The sequence below is a fragment of the Lissotriton vulgaris genome, chromosome 8 (genome assembly GCF_964263255.1).
Source record: "Lissotriton vulgaris chromosome 8, aLisVul1.2, whole genome shotgun sequence".
Taxonomy (NCBI): Eukaryota; Metazoa; Chordata; class Amphibia; order Caudata; family Salamandridae; genus Lissotriton; species Lissotriton vulgaris.
Genome location: NC_141696.1, coordinates 103,691,649 through 103,708,640, shown reverse-complemented (window position 1 = coordinate 103,708,640; position 16,992 = coordinate 103,691,649). Strand labels below are relative to the sequence as shown.

General features: G+C 43.9%; 1 protein-coding gene across 1 annotated transcript in view; it reads left to right on the top strand.

Annotated features, from left to right (window-relative positions):
* LOC147693540 (short transient receptor potential channel 2-like) overlaps positions 1-16,992 on the top strand; it is a 338,081-nt gene that overhangs the window by 102,244 nt on the left and 218,845 nt on the right. The window contains exon 2 of the mRNA XM_086933233.1: positions 2,926-3,618. Coding sequence (XP_086789359.1) covers positions 2,926-3,618 — 693 coding nt within the window. The remainder of the gene's footprint in view (positions 1-2,925; positions 3,619-16,992) is intronic.

The window sequence follows — 16,992 nt, the reverse complement described above, 5'->3', positions numbered from 1 at the left end:
GACTGATTTGCATATGGCTAGGTCTGAACTGAAGTGGCGAAGTGCGCTAAAAAATGATGATGGCTTCAACCCATATCTGTGACTGGGGGCGAGTGTCTGAAACGTTTCAGCTATCCGTCCATCATCGCCTTGTGTTTGCTTTGTTCGCCCTAAGTTGGCAGGGTATGCCCAGACATGGGTCCCTTGCTCACTTTGCCACTGGATTCAAGCAAGCCTGGCTGATTTTGGGGGGGGGGGAAGGTACCCCAAAACCTGTCCCAGGATGCTTGTTTCTGGTTCAGGGAGGACCTGGCCTGGCAGTTTGGGCTGGACTGTTACAGTGAGGTGCAGGGTCAAGACTGATTTGCATATGGCTGGGTCTAAACTGGGGTGGCATGGTGAACAAAAGAACAATGGATTTAACCCAAATCTCTTGACTGGCGTTGAATGTTTGATTTGCTCTGAATTCTGTCCATCATCATGTGTCTATTGTCTTAGTTCACTATTGGCATTTTCATCATGCTGGGACACAGGGAGATGATTCAGAAAAGGGGGTGGTGATGACACAGGGAGTGTCACATGAATGTTTCTGAGTTAATGTTTAAACACTATTGCTTGTAATAAATGCCTCTCAAAGCAGTGATAAATTCTATTGCACTAAGGTGAAACCCTTTCGCATAAAAAGAAAAGAATTGCACCTTCGAATTTTAAAGAGGCTTTGTCAATTTTTTTCACGCAGCTTGTTGCCCAATTTGCATGCCGAACATGTTTGTGGTTCGGCTCCTGCACGGACTCTTAGAGCCAAGCCAGACAATTGGCTCGGCTCTGGCTCAGCTCTACCTTTTATTTTCTCTGCCAGCCCACCCTAGTACAGGCTGTTCAAGATATATCCTGACAAGAGACATGCTCATTTCAATGGGTGAAGCTCCTTTGAGAAGGCGGTGAAGGGAAAAACTACAGAAATAGAATTGAACCTATTTGGGGTCATTTAGCACACAGTTCAAGCCATACCAGTAGCTGTGCACCCGTCAGGAGTTCTATTTGTACCAAACTGTAAAAAATATAGGGACCGATTCACAGAACTAATCTGAGACAAAATCCTAAAATTAGTACTTTTGGTATTCACAGAAGACTTTTAGTAGTAGTAAAGTTAGGATTTTGTCTTAAGTTAGGATTTTGTCTTAAGAACGAAATTTAAGACAAATTTAAATTTAACTTAAGATCCTAACTTAAGACAAAATCCTAATGGCAAATGTTGAATGGAGTAAGCAAAGGAAAATTATTTACTTCTGTTTTTTGAATCATCAGACATATCTGTGGGATTTACACCTTGATCAGTTTCAGGACACTCAATTTACATATGCAAATATTTTATTATTCCATAACCTCATTTTATACCCCACTTTTTGTGGCCAGTGCACAGAAGCACAAAAGCCGTGCAAGCTGCTCTTATAAAGTGAAGATTTTGCACACGCATTGCAAGCTTCACGTGGCACATCTTTTGAAGTTTTTAATATGTGAAACATGTAATGTTTGTGTGTGTACAAAATGCTCTTTTATGGCCATGATTCCATTTGTGAGCATAAAAAAGCTCAAATTGAGCTCCAGGGGCTGTATTACAGTAGTGCCCCAGGAGCGCAATGGGCATCAGTGCCTGCTTTGCGCACCAGTGGAGCATTTTGGTATTAAAGAAGGGGCCGTAGATGCTTATGCAGCACTTTCTGTAATATAGAGAGTGAAGGTGCACATACAGCACCAGCACTATCACAAGAGGGTGTTCTCTCATTTGCATGGGGGTGTGGCCCCTTGCAATCGAGGGAATTCCTTTGCCTCTGTCCCAGCGCCATATTATAAACGTGCATGTAGAGGCAAAGAAGGCAAAAAGCGGTCAGGAAGCGCACCTAAAAGGTGGCGCGTTGTTAATGCGCCCCCTGATAGCAGTCCTCTTACTCCCTTTACATCAGGAGTTCTGTACTTTGCAGATAAGTACATTTTTCACCCTCCCTTAACTTTTTTCTCACGGATAGATCTTGCCAAAACCTAGCTGACTGAACTAATAGATTGGCAAGTTTCGAGAAAATCCATCCATGGAGTGAAAATATATCAGCACATCAAAAAATGCCATTAGTAGAAAGTGCGACTGAACCATAACTACACACTAGCGGTCGCCACTGTGTAGTTATGGTTCTGGGCGTGGGGGATGGGGAGTGGGGTAATGGTGCCAGTGGAGTAAATGTTAAGTCTGAGTTTTTTCTTAATAACTCAGGGGCAAATTAGCAACAAATAGCGACCCAACGAGGAGCATTGCCGATGATGAAGCATGACACCTGCAAGGGTGTGTGAGGCCATTATATCCAACAAACTGGATACCCACGCGTTCTATCACGACGCACGGGTGTCACCAACACCAAACCCCCACTCGTAATAGGAACAGCCTGGTACCTTTTGTGTTTCATACCACAATCTATGGGACATGGGAAGATCTGCTACAGGTTATACAGAAAGGGCAGCACAAGCTGCGGCTATCCCTTCATTAACTAGCGAAATATCATTACTTTTCATTTTATTTTATTGCTCGTGCTCATATCTGGATATCTGGCAATATACTTATCCTCTTCTCGAGTTTAACTTTCAATCATCTCAATCATCTTAATAAGGCATGAGCTTGTTCCTAAATCCTAATGTCATAATAAAACTGAGACCTTAATTTCATATCAAAAGATTTTAGTAATGAAGATTTTGATAGTTACAAAAATACAGTATTCCACTGCACTATTTGTCCCATGAGCTATCATGGGGGCTTCAGCCGTGTTTATCGCAATACAAGTTAGCCTTCTGGTGAAAAGGAAGGTATGATTTGATTTGATTTGTTAGGATGACACTCTTGATGTTTACTTCTAAGTCCAACTGGGATATTAACACTTCATGCTTCTCTTCTTATTGCAGCAAGCCAATTGGCGCGAAATTGTGAATAAGAAGCTAAAGTTTCCCATCGCCTTGATTAGCGCAATCCATGATGGGAACCTTGCCCAGGTACAGTCGCTGCTCCAGGTCAGCGATGGAATCCTACGGCAGCTGGATGATAGTGAGGACCGCTCATGGCGGGAGGCCCTCAACTTGGCCATCCGTACGGGCAACGAAGAGATTATGAAGACTCTACTTCACTGCATCAAATTTGACTTTCGGCAGATCCATGAAGCCCTCCTGGTGGCAGTGGACACTAACCAGCCCCATGTGGTCAAGATGCTGTTGGACCGCCTTGATCAGGAGAAGGGGAGTAAAATGGACATTAAATCTTTCTCCATGGCATTCTTTGACAACTCTATTGACAACTCCCGCTTTGCGCCGGGTGTGACCCCTCTCACTCTCGCTTGCGAGAAGGACCTATACGAGATTGTGGAAATGCTGATGAAGAAGGGTCACGTCATCACCACTCCGCACAAGATCTCATGCTCCTGCCTGGAGTGCAGCAATGGGCGCAAATATGACCTGCTCAAGTTCTCGTTGTCCCGTATCAACACATACAAGGGCATTGCCAGCCGTGCATATCTGTCCATCGCCAGCGAGGATGCCATGCTGAGAGCCTTCAAGCTGAGCAGGGAGCTGAAGCGTTTGTCTAAGAAGGAGCCGGAATTTAAGGTCTGTGACATTATACTTTTTCCTTTGTATAGATTAAAGTGACTGTATGAAGATACTATGACCATTTGAGAGCAATTGACCCAGAGAATGAAAGTCCTTTGTGGGAATGGTACATTGAGAACTATTCTTTTGGAAATGGCAAATCACAGGCAACAGCAACAGAACATGTGAAGGGGTTGTGTCTCTAGCTGGGGTGTGTCCCCTGAATATCAAAGCCAGAATATTGAAGCATACAATTATCCACTACTAAATATTGAAACCAAAATATTGAAAGGTATTATAGATTTTCTATACCTAACTCCACATATATTTACTCTGACGATGTATATATCTTCAAGGTACGTAGACATGGAGTTACGAATAGCAAATCTTTACTTCATCTATGTGCCCTTTCCTATCGATATTTTCCCTCGAAATTCTGCCTAAGATATTCATGTATCTTGATGTCCTCATGCTTGATATGCAGGAGTACAACCCTTCATGGATGCTGGTGGGATGAGACTTTCTGCCATTAACTCACCGGTTCCACATGCAGCCCTGACATCTGTTAGCCACTATAAACCTGATTCACTAAGGAAAACTTTGATAAGTGCAAATTCCATATATTTGGAGTAGAGTTATGTCATGTAAAAGGCACGCAAAGAATCTCAGGTGTTCCCCGATAATTGTCTGACAGTCACAGATTTTCAGGAGTCCTTTAGTTTGCAAAATATACCCATTGTCAATAGGTTGACAAGGCACCAGGGAAAATCATTCTTATTTGATTGAGCTTTTGTTCAATTTACATTTTCCTTCTCTAGGTATTCCTTTTCTTGCACCTTTATTATTAACAATGAGATGGTCCTTGATAGAATTGCTGATTGTCCCACAAGTGAAACAAGTGTTGGCAGACATCAATTTTGGTGTTAATATATGAATATCTGAACATAAAATGTAAAGATTAATTAAAAACGTAAGAATTTTAGATTAATCTAAGTGAATATTTCAGCTATAAGAATAGGCAGCAGAGATAATCAGATTTCAATAAGAGGTTTACTGTCTGAATACCGTGTGGGAAATATACATGTGCCTGGCTCTTTGGCTGAATTGGAGTTGCAAGCCCCAGCTCCCTAGCACCTTGAAACCCTCACGGGTGAGTAGCATGCTTCACAAATCCCTGACTGATTGAGTGAGTGATGTGCCAAAATGCTGTTGCCAACATATCATGGAAAAAAATGTCAACAAGATGTGTATGTATAGATAATTATACATTTATCATACTTAACTCCACTTTTATGTTGAAAGGATATAAATTGTCAAGGGACTTAGATGTGGTGTTAAGAATAGTGAATCTATACTTACCTATATATACTTCCCTTCTTCATATTATGGTACTCAGTATCTAGGCGGCAAAAATGTTGGCAGGTCAATCAATATTTCTTGCACGATATTCATTCAACCAAATAGGAATCAAAAATGAACAGGGAACACATTATTACAATAGAAAACTTAACAGTCGCAAAGTTGAAAAATGAATATTATAAAAGTGCTGTGGAAAAATATCACTGGATTATCATGGTTGTCCTCTTCTTGAAGAAAGCTGATGAGATAGCCACCAGCTTGAATTAACTACCATAAGTGGCAACCCGGCATGAGATATGATGGTAAGATTTGTTGGCTTTTTTGGGCACTTGAGTCCTCCCAGTAAGGCTTTAGATCCCTCAGCATAGAAATATGTCAACTACGATTCTTAGCACTACATATATATATATATATATATATATATATATATATATATATATATATATATATATATATATATATATATATATATATATATATATATATATATATATATATATATATAATCGCAACTTGCCTCGTCGCAGGGGGAGCACGAACAAGCTGGTGCCAAGCCACGGGACCAAGGCAGGGTCCCGTAAATTATCAACTCAAGGTTCAAAAAATGATGGCACTCTACTCAGGAACACTTTTAAACAGCATTTAATTCAGGCTGTGCAGACCTACGCGTTTCGAACGTAGCGTTCTTGATCACGGTAAAAGTTTGAACAATAAGTCCCTTTTCACTTTTTCCATATATACACATATAGCACCCTATGCATTATGGGCATTGTAGTTAAATTGTCATCATTTAACATTTACACAACATTTCCTATCTGTTTTGATAAAATATGGAAATGACAATGATTTCTGTAAATCAGTAGTGTTTTTCTGTATGTTTATAGGGCTGAGTGCCCATTTAATGTCATACATAAGGTGTTGATTTTAGCGTTTTGTGTGATGTGAAGTTAGTATCAAAGTGTATGTGGCTTTAGCGGTGGAGAATGCATCCTATGTGCTGTTATTAATAGTACAGTGTTGTTTGCGAAATATGTTTGCTTTTATGTGTATGCAACTACTGTTATTTAGCAAGAAAGGGGATAGCTATTCCGTGTTTCTAGGGCTGAGTGCACACCTCCTCTTCAGGAATGAAAACGCACTCGTGGGAACTCTCTTTTCAAATTCTTTATTTATCCATAGTTCTCAGCATAAAAAATACCATGGTATTTTTTATGCTGAGAACTATAGATAAATAAAGAATTTGAAAAGAGAGTTCCCACGAGTGCGTTTTCATTTCTGAAGAGGAGGTGTGGACGATTGAATTTGGCGGGGCTCTGCTGAGGAATTGGATGTGAGATTCGCCAGGGGTCGACCAAAACGAGCCAAGTTGTTGGAATATATATATATATATATATATATATATATATATATATATATATATATATATATATATATATATATATATATATATATATATATATATATATATATACATATACACACACACCAAGTGGCTCCTTCTGACCCCCTTCGGCCCCCAGGGAATTGGCGCACACTCTCGGCAGAGCACGCCGATAGTCGAACTTCACGAAAAATGTCGTGAACAAGGCTTCTTGGTAAGCCGAAACATGTTTTTTGGAATAAACACCCTTGGATTAGAGATCTGGCTACGGGACCTTTCTACTGAGAGCGCACTACATTGGGACATTTTTCATGATATATATATACATATACAGAAGGTGGTGTAATGCCCTTCCTCCGAGGCCCCTTCTACCCCCTCCTACATCTGGTCTTTGGAGGAAGCTTGAACATGAATGGAGTCAATAGGGGCTCCACAAAGCTGTCACTGTGAGTCATGGGAATTGAGGGTTTGGCATACAGGGTAGTCTATTTCCACCACATTCATGATGGAGTACCTTGCCGGACAAACTCTAAATCAGCCGCTTAATTTTGTCTGAGATTAAGGCGCTCCGACTTACTTAAATATGGAGAGCTCTTGAGTTATGGCATTCTTTACTAGCTGTGCTGTCTGCTTGCTAATCAAGGAATTACTGAGCATTGCTCCTTAATTCACATTAAATAAATGGGTCTAACATGTTGGTCAAGCAATACTCTTACAGGAGCAGAATGGCTCGCACGATTACTTGGCTGACCAGTAGCGAAGTCCTTTAAAAAGTGTACCGGCAGCTTCTTGGTGTAATGGGATGTTTAATAAAGGTTAGCGCCTCAAAAGCTGTACTAAAAGCGGTACACCAGACACAGCCATGTCTGGTGGCATATGAATTAGTATGAATAACAAAAAGAGAGAGAGAGGGAGCAAGGCACTCTTGTACCCCCAGTAAATCAATCTATAACAACAAAAGAGTGACTGATGGGGCAACCTGGGAGCGGTCACACGAAGTAACAAAAGGGAGTCAACATAACCAGTGTTTGTTAAAAGAACCCTCACTCACCGACCTGGTCGATGACATGCTTCATCAATGGGTTCCACCAGAGAAGCCGAAGGCTTTCCTGGTGTGCTTCCACGCCTGGTTTACAGCAGAGCAGGGTGTTCAAAAGGCGAGGGTGCGCTCAAGTGAAGAGAGTGAAAAAGTGAGATTAAAAGGTGTTTGGTGCTAGCCTATCAACTATTTTATTAAAGGTTGACCAAAGACCATTAAAAGAAGTGAGACGGATGTGAACCAGTTCTGTAAAGTAGCTGGCAACATCCGATTTGAGATGTTTCAAAAGATGGTCAACATGTTTCTGCTTGTAAACGCTTATTTTAGCTAAGCATTCGTCAGGACCTATACAAAGTTCCACAGCGGTATGAACTCGCTAAGGCGCACTCTAACCTGTGGAGTAATACAGTTTGGTACAACTCACGGTTATACCGACAAGGTCTTGTGTAGATTCGTAGACCTTTTTATTGGAACCTGCAAGAAAATAAAGATAAAAAGGCATATATGCATTTTCATGACCAATGAGGTACTTATAACACAGGTTATTGTGCAAACATACTGGGAATGGTACACATTATCTTAATGTAAAACATATCTACTTGACTGTTTTAGGAGGCATGACAAAAGTTACTATTGGACTATGCCTATTTCTTTTAAATTAAAATACAACTTGGTCGAGGGCGATGTCTGTTACGTCTATACCCTTTGAGGAACACCGCATCTGCATGGTGTTTCACCTGGTAGGACATATGGACCCGAATAAGCATATACAACGTTTTCCACAAGGATCAAAGTATCTAACTAGTTTTTCGTGTTAAATATTTACAATGCGACTTGTGATTAAAATCCCTAGATATAAGACAGGATAAAAATAATACTACTAATCATCACTAACCAATGGCAGGAGACAAAAGGCTTACGCGAAATGAAGAAATCAGTTGCATCATGGGACCGGCAGGGAGGGGGAATCAAACCTGGGCATCTAAAGAAACCATATATAAATTTGATATTTATTTCAAAGGTCCAGAGGTGTCCCACAAGCCATATACGGGAAAAACGGGGCCGGACTTACTTCCCGTCTTGTTCGTTCCCGCAGAGTACCTAGTCGGCTGATCCCTGGCCCGAATATTATCGGGTGACCGGGCTTCTGGGTACAAATGCTGCTTCGTGTATACGTTACGCATCTGAGGCGTGTGTCGTGGAAAAATGGGCGGGGCCTGAAAAGACTTCGGAAACTAGAGTGCTCGGGAGACTAGAGCACTGAAATTTTTTGGGTGTATTTGAAAAAGCTTTAATTGCAGCGTGCCTCGTTAATACCGAGACTCTCATTAACCAACTATACGCCTTTACATTACATGAAATGGGTTATTAAACTAAATCTACGCCCGGATGTATAGTCCGCTCAGAGGTACCGTATGGTAAAAAAAGGGCGTCACCCTTTCAAATAGAAAAAGTAAAAGTAAAATATGCCTAGGTGTCACGTTAAAGACTGATAAGCCTTATGAATTACTTACAGGCAACAAGTGTATGTATACCTCCTCTGGGTCAGCAGGCCCATGAGGGTCATAGGAAGCATGGAATATGTGTGGTTCTGGCATTGCCGGTAAAAGCATATTAATAGACGTGCTATTGAGGGCCCTTACTATATTGCCAATGTAAACTGGCCAAATGGTGTGTACATTGGTAATTAGCACCTCTGTATTCCCGCGTATTATTAATGTTAATAGTGTTGTCCGCACCTACATACTCTTGTATGTTCTCTGTAGGACCATAAGGGTTTAGTCAGAGTGGGTACAAGAGAACGTCAACCTAAAAATGTGCCTGGCTAGGTTTCGTTGCTCGAAGGGCTAGGTGTGGAATGTGGGTTGGGTTAACCACTTGTTGCTTGTAGAAGATTCATTCATAATCAGAGGTGTTCGTTGGAACAAGCATTTCAAGAACCACTTAGACCTAAGCGTTAATTTCAGCGCGCCAGGACTGTGCCCCTAGGAATGTTATCATTCAATCCTGTGAGGTGGGTGGATAAACGATAAATCCACCTCTGTTCCTTTTCAAAAAGTGACTGTTGCGTGGTGGTGTTAGGTGGAAAAATGCTCTATCACTGTCCATTGTAGATCGTTCGCCGTGTGCTACTGCGAGAGAAAATGATCAGTTAGTTTTGTGCTATTTCTCTTGCACCGGATATTGCTACGGTGCTCGCAAATTCGTTGTTTAATCTTTCAAGTGGTCATTCCCACATATCTAAGTCTGCATGGACAAGTGATTAGGTACACCACGTGGGTGGAGTTGCAGTTTGTGTGTGATCTCTGTAGCCAGCGTTTTCGTTCTTCTAGGTCAAGATGTTTCGTGGTGGTTGTTAGATGACACACGCTACATGAGCCGCAGGGGAAGTGTCCTACCACAGGGGGAAGGCCCCAAGCATTTAGCACAGTTTGTTGTTGTTCAGGTTTATCATGCCTGGGTCGTGTATGAACCAAAGTGTCTTTCAAACTGCGTGCTCACTTGTATGAAAAGAGAGGTTTCTCCCAATGTTGGTTATTGCCCTCCAGGGTTCTCCAATGCTTGCGTATTGACTTGCTCACTGCATTCGATGCCGCGTTGAAAGTCGTCACACAGGTGAGTGGTGGAGGCTCTGAAACTCTGGGATTACTCATATCCAAAAGAGCTTCTCGATTCTGGTTACGAGCTCTCTTGCAGCTTTTTTTAAGGATACCAGCCGGATAACCTCGACTTTGAAGTTTTTTGGTCAGATCAGTGGTTTGGCTCTTGAAGGATGCAACCTCGCTACAATTGCGTCTTAACCGCAGAAATTGGCCAAACGGGAGGTTTTCCCGTAAGGGCCGTGGGTGGTAGCTGGTGAAATGTAGTAAATTGTTTTTAGCTGTGGGTTTATAGTGAGTCCTAGTTTGTAGTTTGTTGCCAGATTTGGTAATTACAACATCGAGGAACACCGTTTCTTCCTTGTGGTATGAGTGGGTGAATTTCAGGTTGGCATCACATGTATTGATCCAAGTAAAAAAATCCAGGAGGATGTCTTCAGGGCCTTTCCAGATGACGAGCACATCATCGATGTACCTTCGCCAAAAAGATACATGGGGCAAGTTTGGATTAGCATCTGACAGGATATGCCTGCATTCAAAATCATGGACATACATCCCGGCCACACTTGGGGCGAAAGTGCTGCCCATTGACGTCCCGGTTGACTGGAGGTACAGGACTCCTTGATATTAAAAAAAAATGTTATTTAAAGCCAAAGTCGCCCAGTCCACCACAAACTTCCTAGGTGTTATATAATCCCACTCACTGCTTGCCGAAGTCTCATCGATCACTCTAATAGTTGAATCTTGCGGGATGCACGTATAAAGACTCTCTATATCGAGAGTTACCAGGTAAGTAGGGCATGTGGGGTCATTGGTAAGCTCGATGGTTTGGAGAAGGGCAAGCAGACTCTTAGTGTCTTTTAAATACGTACTTGTTGCCTGAATTAGAGGTTTTAAGAAGAAATTGCAATACTGCGATAATGGTTCCAAAAGGGAGCCCAACCCCGATACAATGGGCCTCCCCGGAGGCGGCATTATGTTCTTGTGCATTTTCGGCAAGGTGTAAAAATACCATATTGTTCCTTTGCTGGTAGTGAGAAAGTCTGCTTCGTGTTTGGTGATGTATCCCTAACTTTCAGCTTCATTCACTAAGGTCAAGATAGTATTCCGGAGTGCTGGTGTAGGGTCCTCAGTAAGGCGAGTATAACTGACACCATCTGATAAGAGGCGTCTGCACTCTGTATCATATGCCTCCACATCCTGTATCACAACGCCTCTGCCTTTGTCGGCGGACTTTACAACAATATTCTGGTTATTTCGTAGAGAATCAAAAGCATGGAACTCACAGGCCTTCATATTCTTAAATACTGTTGTGTCCTCGAAGGCTTCGATGTCATTGAAGACAGCTTGCTCAAAACTGTAATTTCGGGAGGGATGGTATAAGGTGGAGGTGTAAAAGAAGATGTCAGGCAAAAGGCTGTATCACCCCGATTTTCTTGTGTCAATGTGGTTTCTTGTTTCTCAAAGAAACTCTTCAGCTTTAATTTGCGGAAAAATTCCGCAAGTTCACAGTGTAGTCTGAATCGGTCCAAGCGGGCCGTAGGAATAAAGCCTAGTCCCTTCTCAAGTACTGCTTGCTCATCAGGCGTCAGAATTACTGATGAGAGGTTGGTCACTAGGCTTTCATGTTGCTGGGCCCTGCATGCTGTGCTTTGCTCCTGATGTTGTCTCCCACCGCTTCCTCTTGCTCCCAGTGCACTTGGTTGTTCCCTCATTTTCGCCCCCTTGCCCTCCGGCCCCCAGCTAAAAACAGGAGGGCGGTACCGATTCTGTTGAAAATGTGGATGGGGCATAAAAGAAGCGTTCCACCCCATCATCGGGTGGAACTGGGGTGGTTGAAAAGAGTTGGGGTAGTTGGGAACTCCTGGTAGGGGGAAAGATGGCCATGGTTGTTGGTACTGTGGCTGTCTCCTGTTTCTGCCCTTGCCACGTGGGCGGGAACGATAACTATCCACACTCGAACCGCTTGCAGAGGAATCGTCGTCCGATCCATCTGTGCTCCAGTCATTTCTAGTCGGTGGATTGTAATCTGGAATTGCATAGGGGTAAACATTGGCATACTACCATCTTGTTATGTCTTTTTGAAGCTTCTGTGCTTTGGACTGCGCCAGTGAATCCTTATATTCATTCACTTCCTTATTTAGTTTGTCTAGGCGTTTCTTATAGCCTGTCAAAGTAGTTCATATGAATTAGAACAAGTAGTCAAATGTTGCCTTGCCAGAAGAAGCAGGTGGAATCTTCAATGGGCAGAAAGGTGAGCCAGTGATTTGAAATGTGGACACAATGACTGACGTTGGTGTCCAGTTGTCTTTCCCTCCACAGATGTCTTCTAACTCTGAGCTCCTCCATACAAAAGCAAAGCGTGTTTCACCGGGGCCGATGGTGGTGGATCTAAAGCTGTGTGCACTGGTGCCTTGTATCTCACTTTCGTCAATCCTTTCCATAAACAGCACATATTTTCATTATTCAGTCTTAAGACACCCTCTGTTTCCTTTACTTCATCTTTTTTGCTTCCCAGCTTTCTCTGTTTGTCAGTCCTCACAATCTGAAGCATCAATCCAGTATCATGCTCCCAAATACCACACTGGTCTCTTCTGTCTAGTGTGAGAATCACTCGTAAGTTACCTTGATTCTCCAATAATATCTGCGCTAGAAATGCGACAAGCTGATCATGTTTCACGGTATCCAAAAAGGCATCTGGAAGGAGAAAGCGAGATACAGTACATACAAGCCGGCAAAGACTGGAACATTCCATTTATTTACGGGAGCCGAAAAATTTCACAAAATGAATACGTTGTTTGCTTTTAAATGATTATCTTCTTAAAATGAAGCTGTGAGGTGGGAGGGGGCACATGGACTTGATTCTGAGGGGCATATTTATTAATATGTCACACAGCGCAGCAATCCACCTTGCTGCTCTGCACTACATGGTAGGAAAAAGGGCAGGAATGCGCCGTATTTAACCCCTTGCATGCTGCCGCGATTCTGCGCCTGTGCGGCACATTCCGATCGTGGGTGCGGTCATGACGGCCGGGAGCCGTCATCAGCACACGAGCACTGTGTGCCATGACGGCTCTGGCCGTCATCAGCATGCAAGGTGTTAACAATATATGGTGCATTCCTGTAATTTCTCAGCGATGTTGCACAATATGCTGCCCAGTGCCAGCAGAGGCACTCTTGCTCCATGGAAATAAAGATATTTCTCCCAAGCTAATTTCAACCAGGCGCTAACTGTGAAGGGTCATCCTGGGGGTGAAGGGGTAGAAGAAATTAACTTAAACCTAGACCAACGAATTACGGAGGCGCTGAACATGGTGGCTCCACTTGGCATGGAAAAAATGGGGGGCCGAGTTCAGAGATCGGCTCCTTGGTATAACGAGGATATGCGGGTAGCCAAAGCAGCATGTAAACGTGCCGAAAGACAATGGAGGATTGCTTACTCAATCCATGCCAAAGCAGAGTACACAGACTGTAGGCGCAACTATCATAAACTGATAAGGAAAGGGAAATCTCTATATTACTGCAATAAGATTGAAGAAGCTAAACAGTCCACTAAGGAACTCTTCTCAATCTACAAAACCATTGTGATAGGGAAGCCCGCGGTGGTGCCCAAGAAACTCTGCACTGCGGAGGGTTGTGACCGTATTGCAGAGTTCTTTGCAAACAAGGTGATCAACATTTATAAATCCTTCCCCCAGAAGGCAGACAATAGCCCTCCACACCCGGCGGCCACTAAAACTCTAGGGGAACAACGATTAACCACCTTCATCACCCCTCCTACTGAGGAACTTCTCCGCATTTGCGGGTCGATAAAATCTGGCTCCCCTAGAGACCCGACTACCCCTAGTCGATTGAAGGGTAGTCTGCCTGCACTTGAACCTTATGTTCGCCACCTATTAGACACCTCCTTTAAGTCCCAGAGTGTCCCCAAGGCTTGGAAGCAAGCAGTTGTACTTCCCCTGCAGAAGAAAGCCAATGTAAGTTTTGAAAAACTTGACAATCTTCGTCCAATCTCCCTCCTGCCCTACATGGCTAAAGTGGCGGAAAAGATAGCCAACGTACAACTTATGCAGTTCGTGGAGGAGGCTTCACTACTCCATGATTCGCAATTTGGCTTCCGCCCCCGACACTCGACGGAATCGGCACTTCTTGCGGCGGTTGAAGCGCTACGACAGGGTGTGGACGAGGGCCAAACCATGGCTTTGATCTTACTTGATCTAAGCGCGGCATTCGACACTGTAGCACATTCCACCTTGCTACAGTGTCTGAATGAAGGTGGGATCACTGGTGCAGCGCTTGGTTGGATCGGGTCCTTCCTGTCTGACCGATGTTTTCAGGTCAGACTGGGTGACTGCTACTCGAAGGAGATTGAGTTGGGCCAGGGCGTGCCTCAGGGCTCGTCCCTGAGCCCAACCTTATTCAATATCTATGTCTCCCCCTTGGCAGCCATCGTGGAGGGTCACGGACTTCGCCTGGTGTCCTACGCCGACGACACGCAGCTGGTAATCTCCTTATCGCGGGCACCCGACCTTGCAGCGGACATCTTCAGGAACTGCATGAAAGACCTTGCTGCCTGGATGTCCGCAAACTGTTTAAAGTTGAACGGTAGCAAGACTGAGGTGCTCGTGGTGGGGGGAGGGCCATCTGCGTGGACGTCGGCGTGGTGGCCGCCTTGTTTGGGTGAGGTCCCCGTTCCGTGCCGTGAGGCCAGGAACCTTGGTGTGTGGCTGGATAAGGACCTTGCCTTTGGTCCCCAGATCAGCCGGCTGACGGGGGTGTGTTTCGATGTTCTGAGAGCCTTAAGGAAAGTCTTAGATCTTCTTCCTATTTCTGCTCGAAGGACGCTGGTGCACGCCCTGGTCACATCGCGTCTTGATTATGGGAACCTTCTATATCTGGGCGCCACGGGCAAGGTCATGGGCCGCCTGCAGGTGCTCCAAAATGCCGCGGCGCGGCTTGTCCTCAGGCTCCCTAGGTGGTCACCCTCCAAACCAGCCCTACAAGCCCTTCACTGGCTCCCTGTGGAGAAGAGGGTAGAGTTCAAAGCCCTCTCCACATGCCACCGCATTTTGAGCGGCACAGCCCCGGCTCCACTCCAGAGTCTGGTGACCTACTATGAGCCCACACGTAATCTACGATCTTCGCAGATTGGGCTGCTAAAGGTCCCCAGAGTAAGGAAGGCGCGAATGGGAGGAAGATCTTTTAGATACCTCGCTCCCAGATGTTGGAACACCCTACCTTTAGAACTGCGGCTAGAACCATCTGAAGCCCTGTTCAGGAAAAAGCTTAAAACCCACCTTTTCAACAGGTAGCCTTCCGTGGAAGGGGGTAGGGGCAGCCACATCACTTACCATAGCGCGGGGACACGCCAGTGGCGTAACCAGGCGCTCTACAAATGCCCAATAATAATAATAATAATAATAATTGTTTCGCCTCACCTGGAGAGGCGAAGCCTCTTGACGCATTCCCAGGTCGACCACTAATGGTACATCTGGGAATGTGCCAAAATCCATGGGTGTTGTGTGAGAACACCCACCCTCCATCCATGGAATGCCGTAACACAAGGCCGCGATTTGTACTGTGTTGCTTTGCTCTGGATTTATCAAGCCATGCAGGGCCACGTAAGGTGGCATAGCGAGTCTTTGTAAATCCTATTTAGGTTTTGCGTCGCCCTTGCACAGGACCTACATAAACATGCCCTATGTAGCCAGAAGAGTGATGCCCCTCTGCAAACCCAGCCATGTGTGAGAGGCTCGGAGGGTTCAGCGCCGTCTGCAGAGCGTGGTTTAAATGTCTGTCTTTCATCAATGATTCTACTATGTGGAGAAATGTAAACCAGTAAAATTGTGGTGACTTTACAACTCTAGTTGCATTTTGCGATTAAAAAAAAGTCTATGCCAGCTTTGTGTCCCCTTCGTATTAAAAGAGGAGACTCCGCAGGGTGCTATCTCTAGGAAGCATTTAAGAATCTACCCATCGGGTTAAGAGCAATCAAGAACAACATAGGCTTTCGCCTTTACTTATAAAAATATTTATCTTCATTATCTGCCCTTTAAGGATGTACACTTTTTGTTGCTGGTCCTGCCGTATGTTTCAATGTCACAGAATACTTTTAGGAAGCCGTGTGCTCCCTAAATGAGCTATTCTTATACAAAGGAGTTTGATGCGCTCTAGTCTTGATATCTAAAGCACTGCTGCCCTCCTGTGGCCATTTTGAAAAGCACACGAGGACAAACATATGACAACACCTCTAGCATCACGAGGACAAACAAATGACAACTCTTTTAGCATCACGAGGACAAACAAATGACAACTCTTCTAGCATCAAGAGGGAAAACAAATGACAACTCTTCTAGCATCACGAGGGCAAACAAATGACAACTCTTGTAGCATCAAGAGGGCAAACAAATGACAACTCTTCTAGCACCACGAGGACAAACATATGACAACTCTTCTACAATCAGTAGGGCAACAAATAGCAACTATTCTAGCATCAAGAGGGCCAACAAATGTGAATGTTTCTAACCCAGTGAGTCTAAACATATGTGAACCTTTCTAGTGCAAAGAGGGCAAAGAAATCAGATGTTTTCTAGCCCAAAAATGACAATCAATTCAGGCCTTTTCAAGCTCAATGATTGCAACAAACAAATCAGAAATATTCCAGGCAAAACAGGACCAAAACATATGAGAACTCTTCTAGAATAAGGAGGGGGGTCAGCACATGGGAATGTTTGTATTTCAAACAAGGTATCGTCCAAACGAAGAATTTTCTAGCACAGAGAAAGCAAACAAATGACCACTTTTCTATCAGAGAGAGGGAAAACACATGGGAACATTTCTGGTACAAAGAGGACAACAAATAAGAATGCTTATAGCCCAAAGACGGCATGCACAGGTGAATGATCCTAATCCAAAGAGGTGAACTTTTATAGCCCAAATGGACAGGAAAACCTGATCTTCTCTATGTCTAAGAAAGCAAACAAATGTTTAGCCCAACAGGGCATGCCATGCAG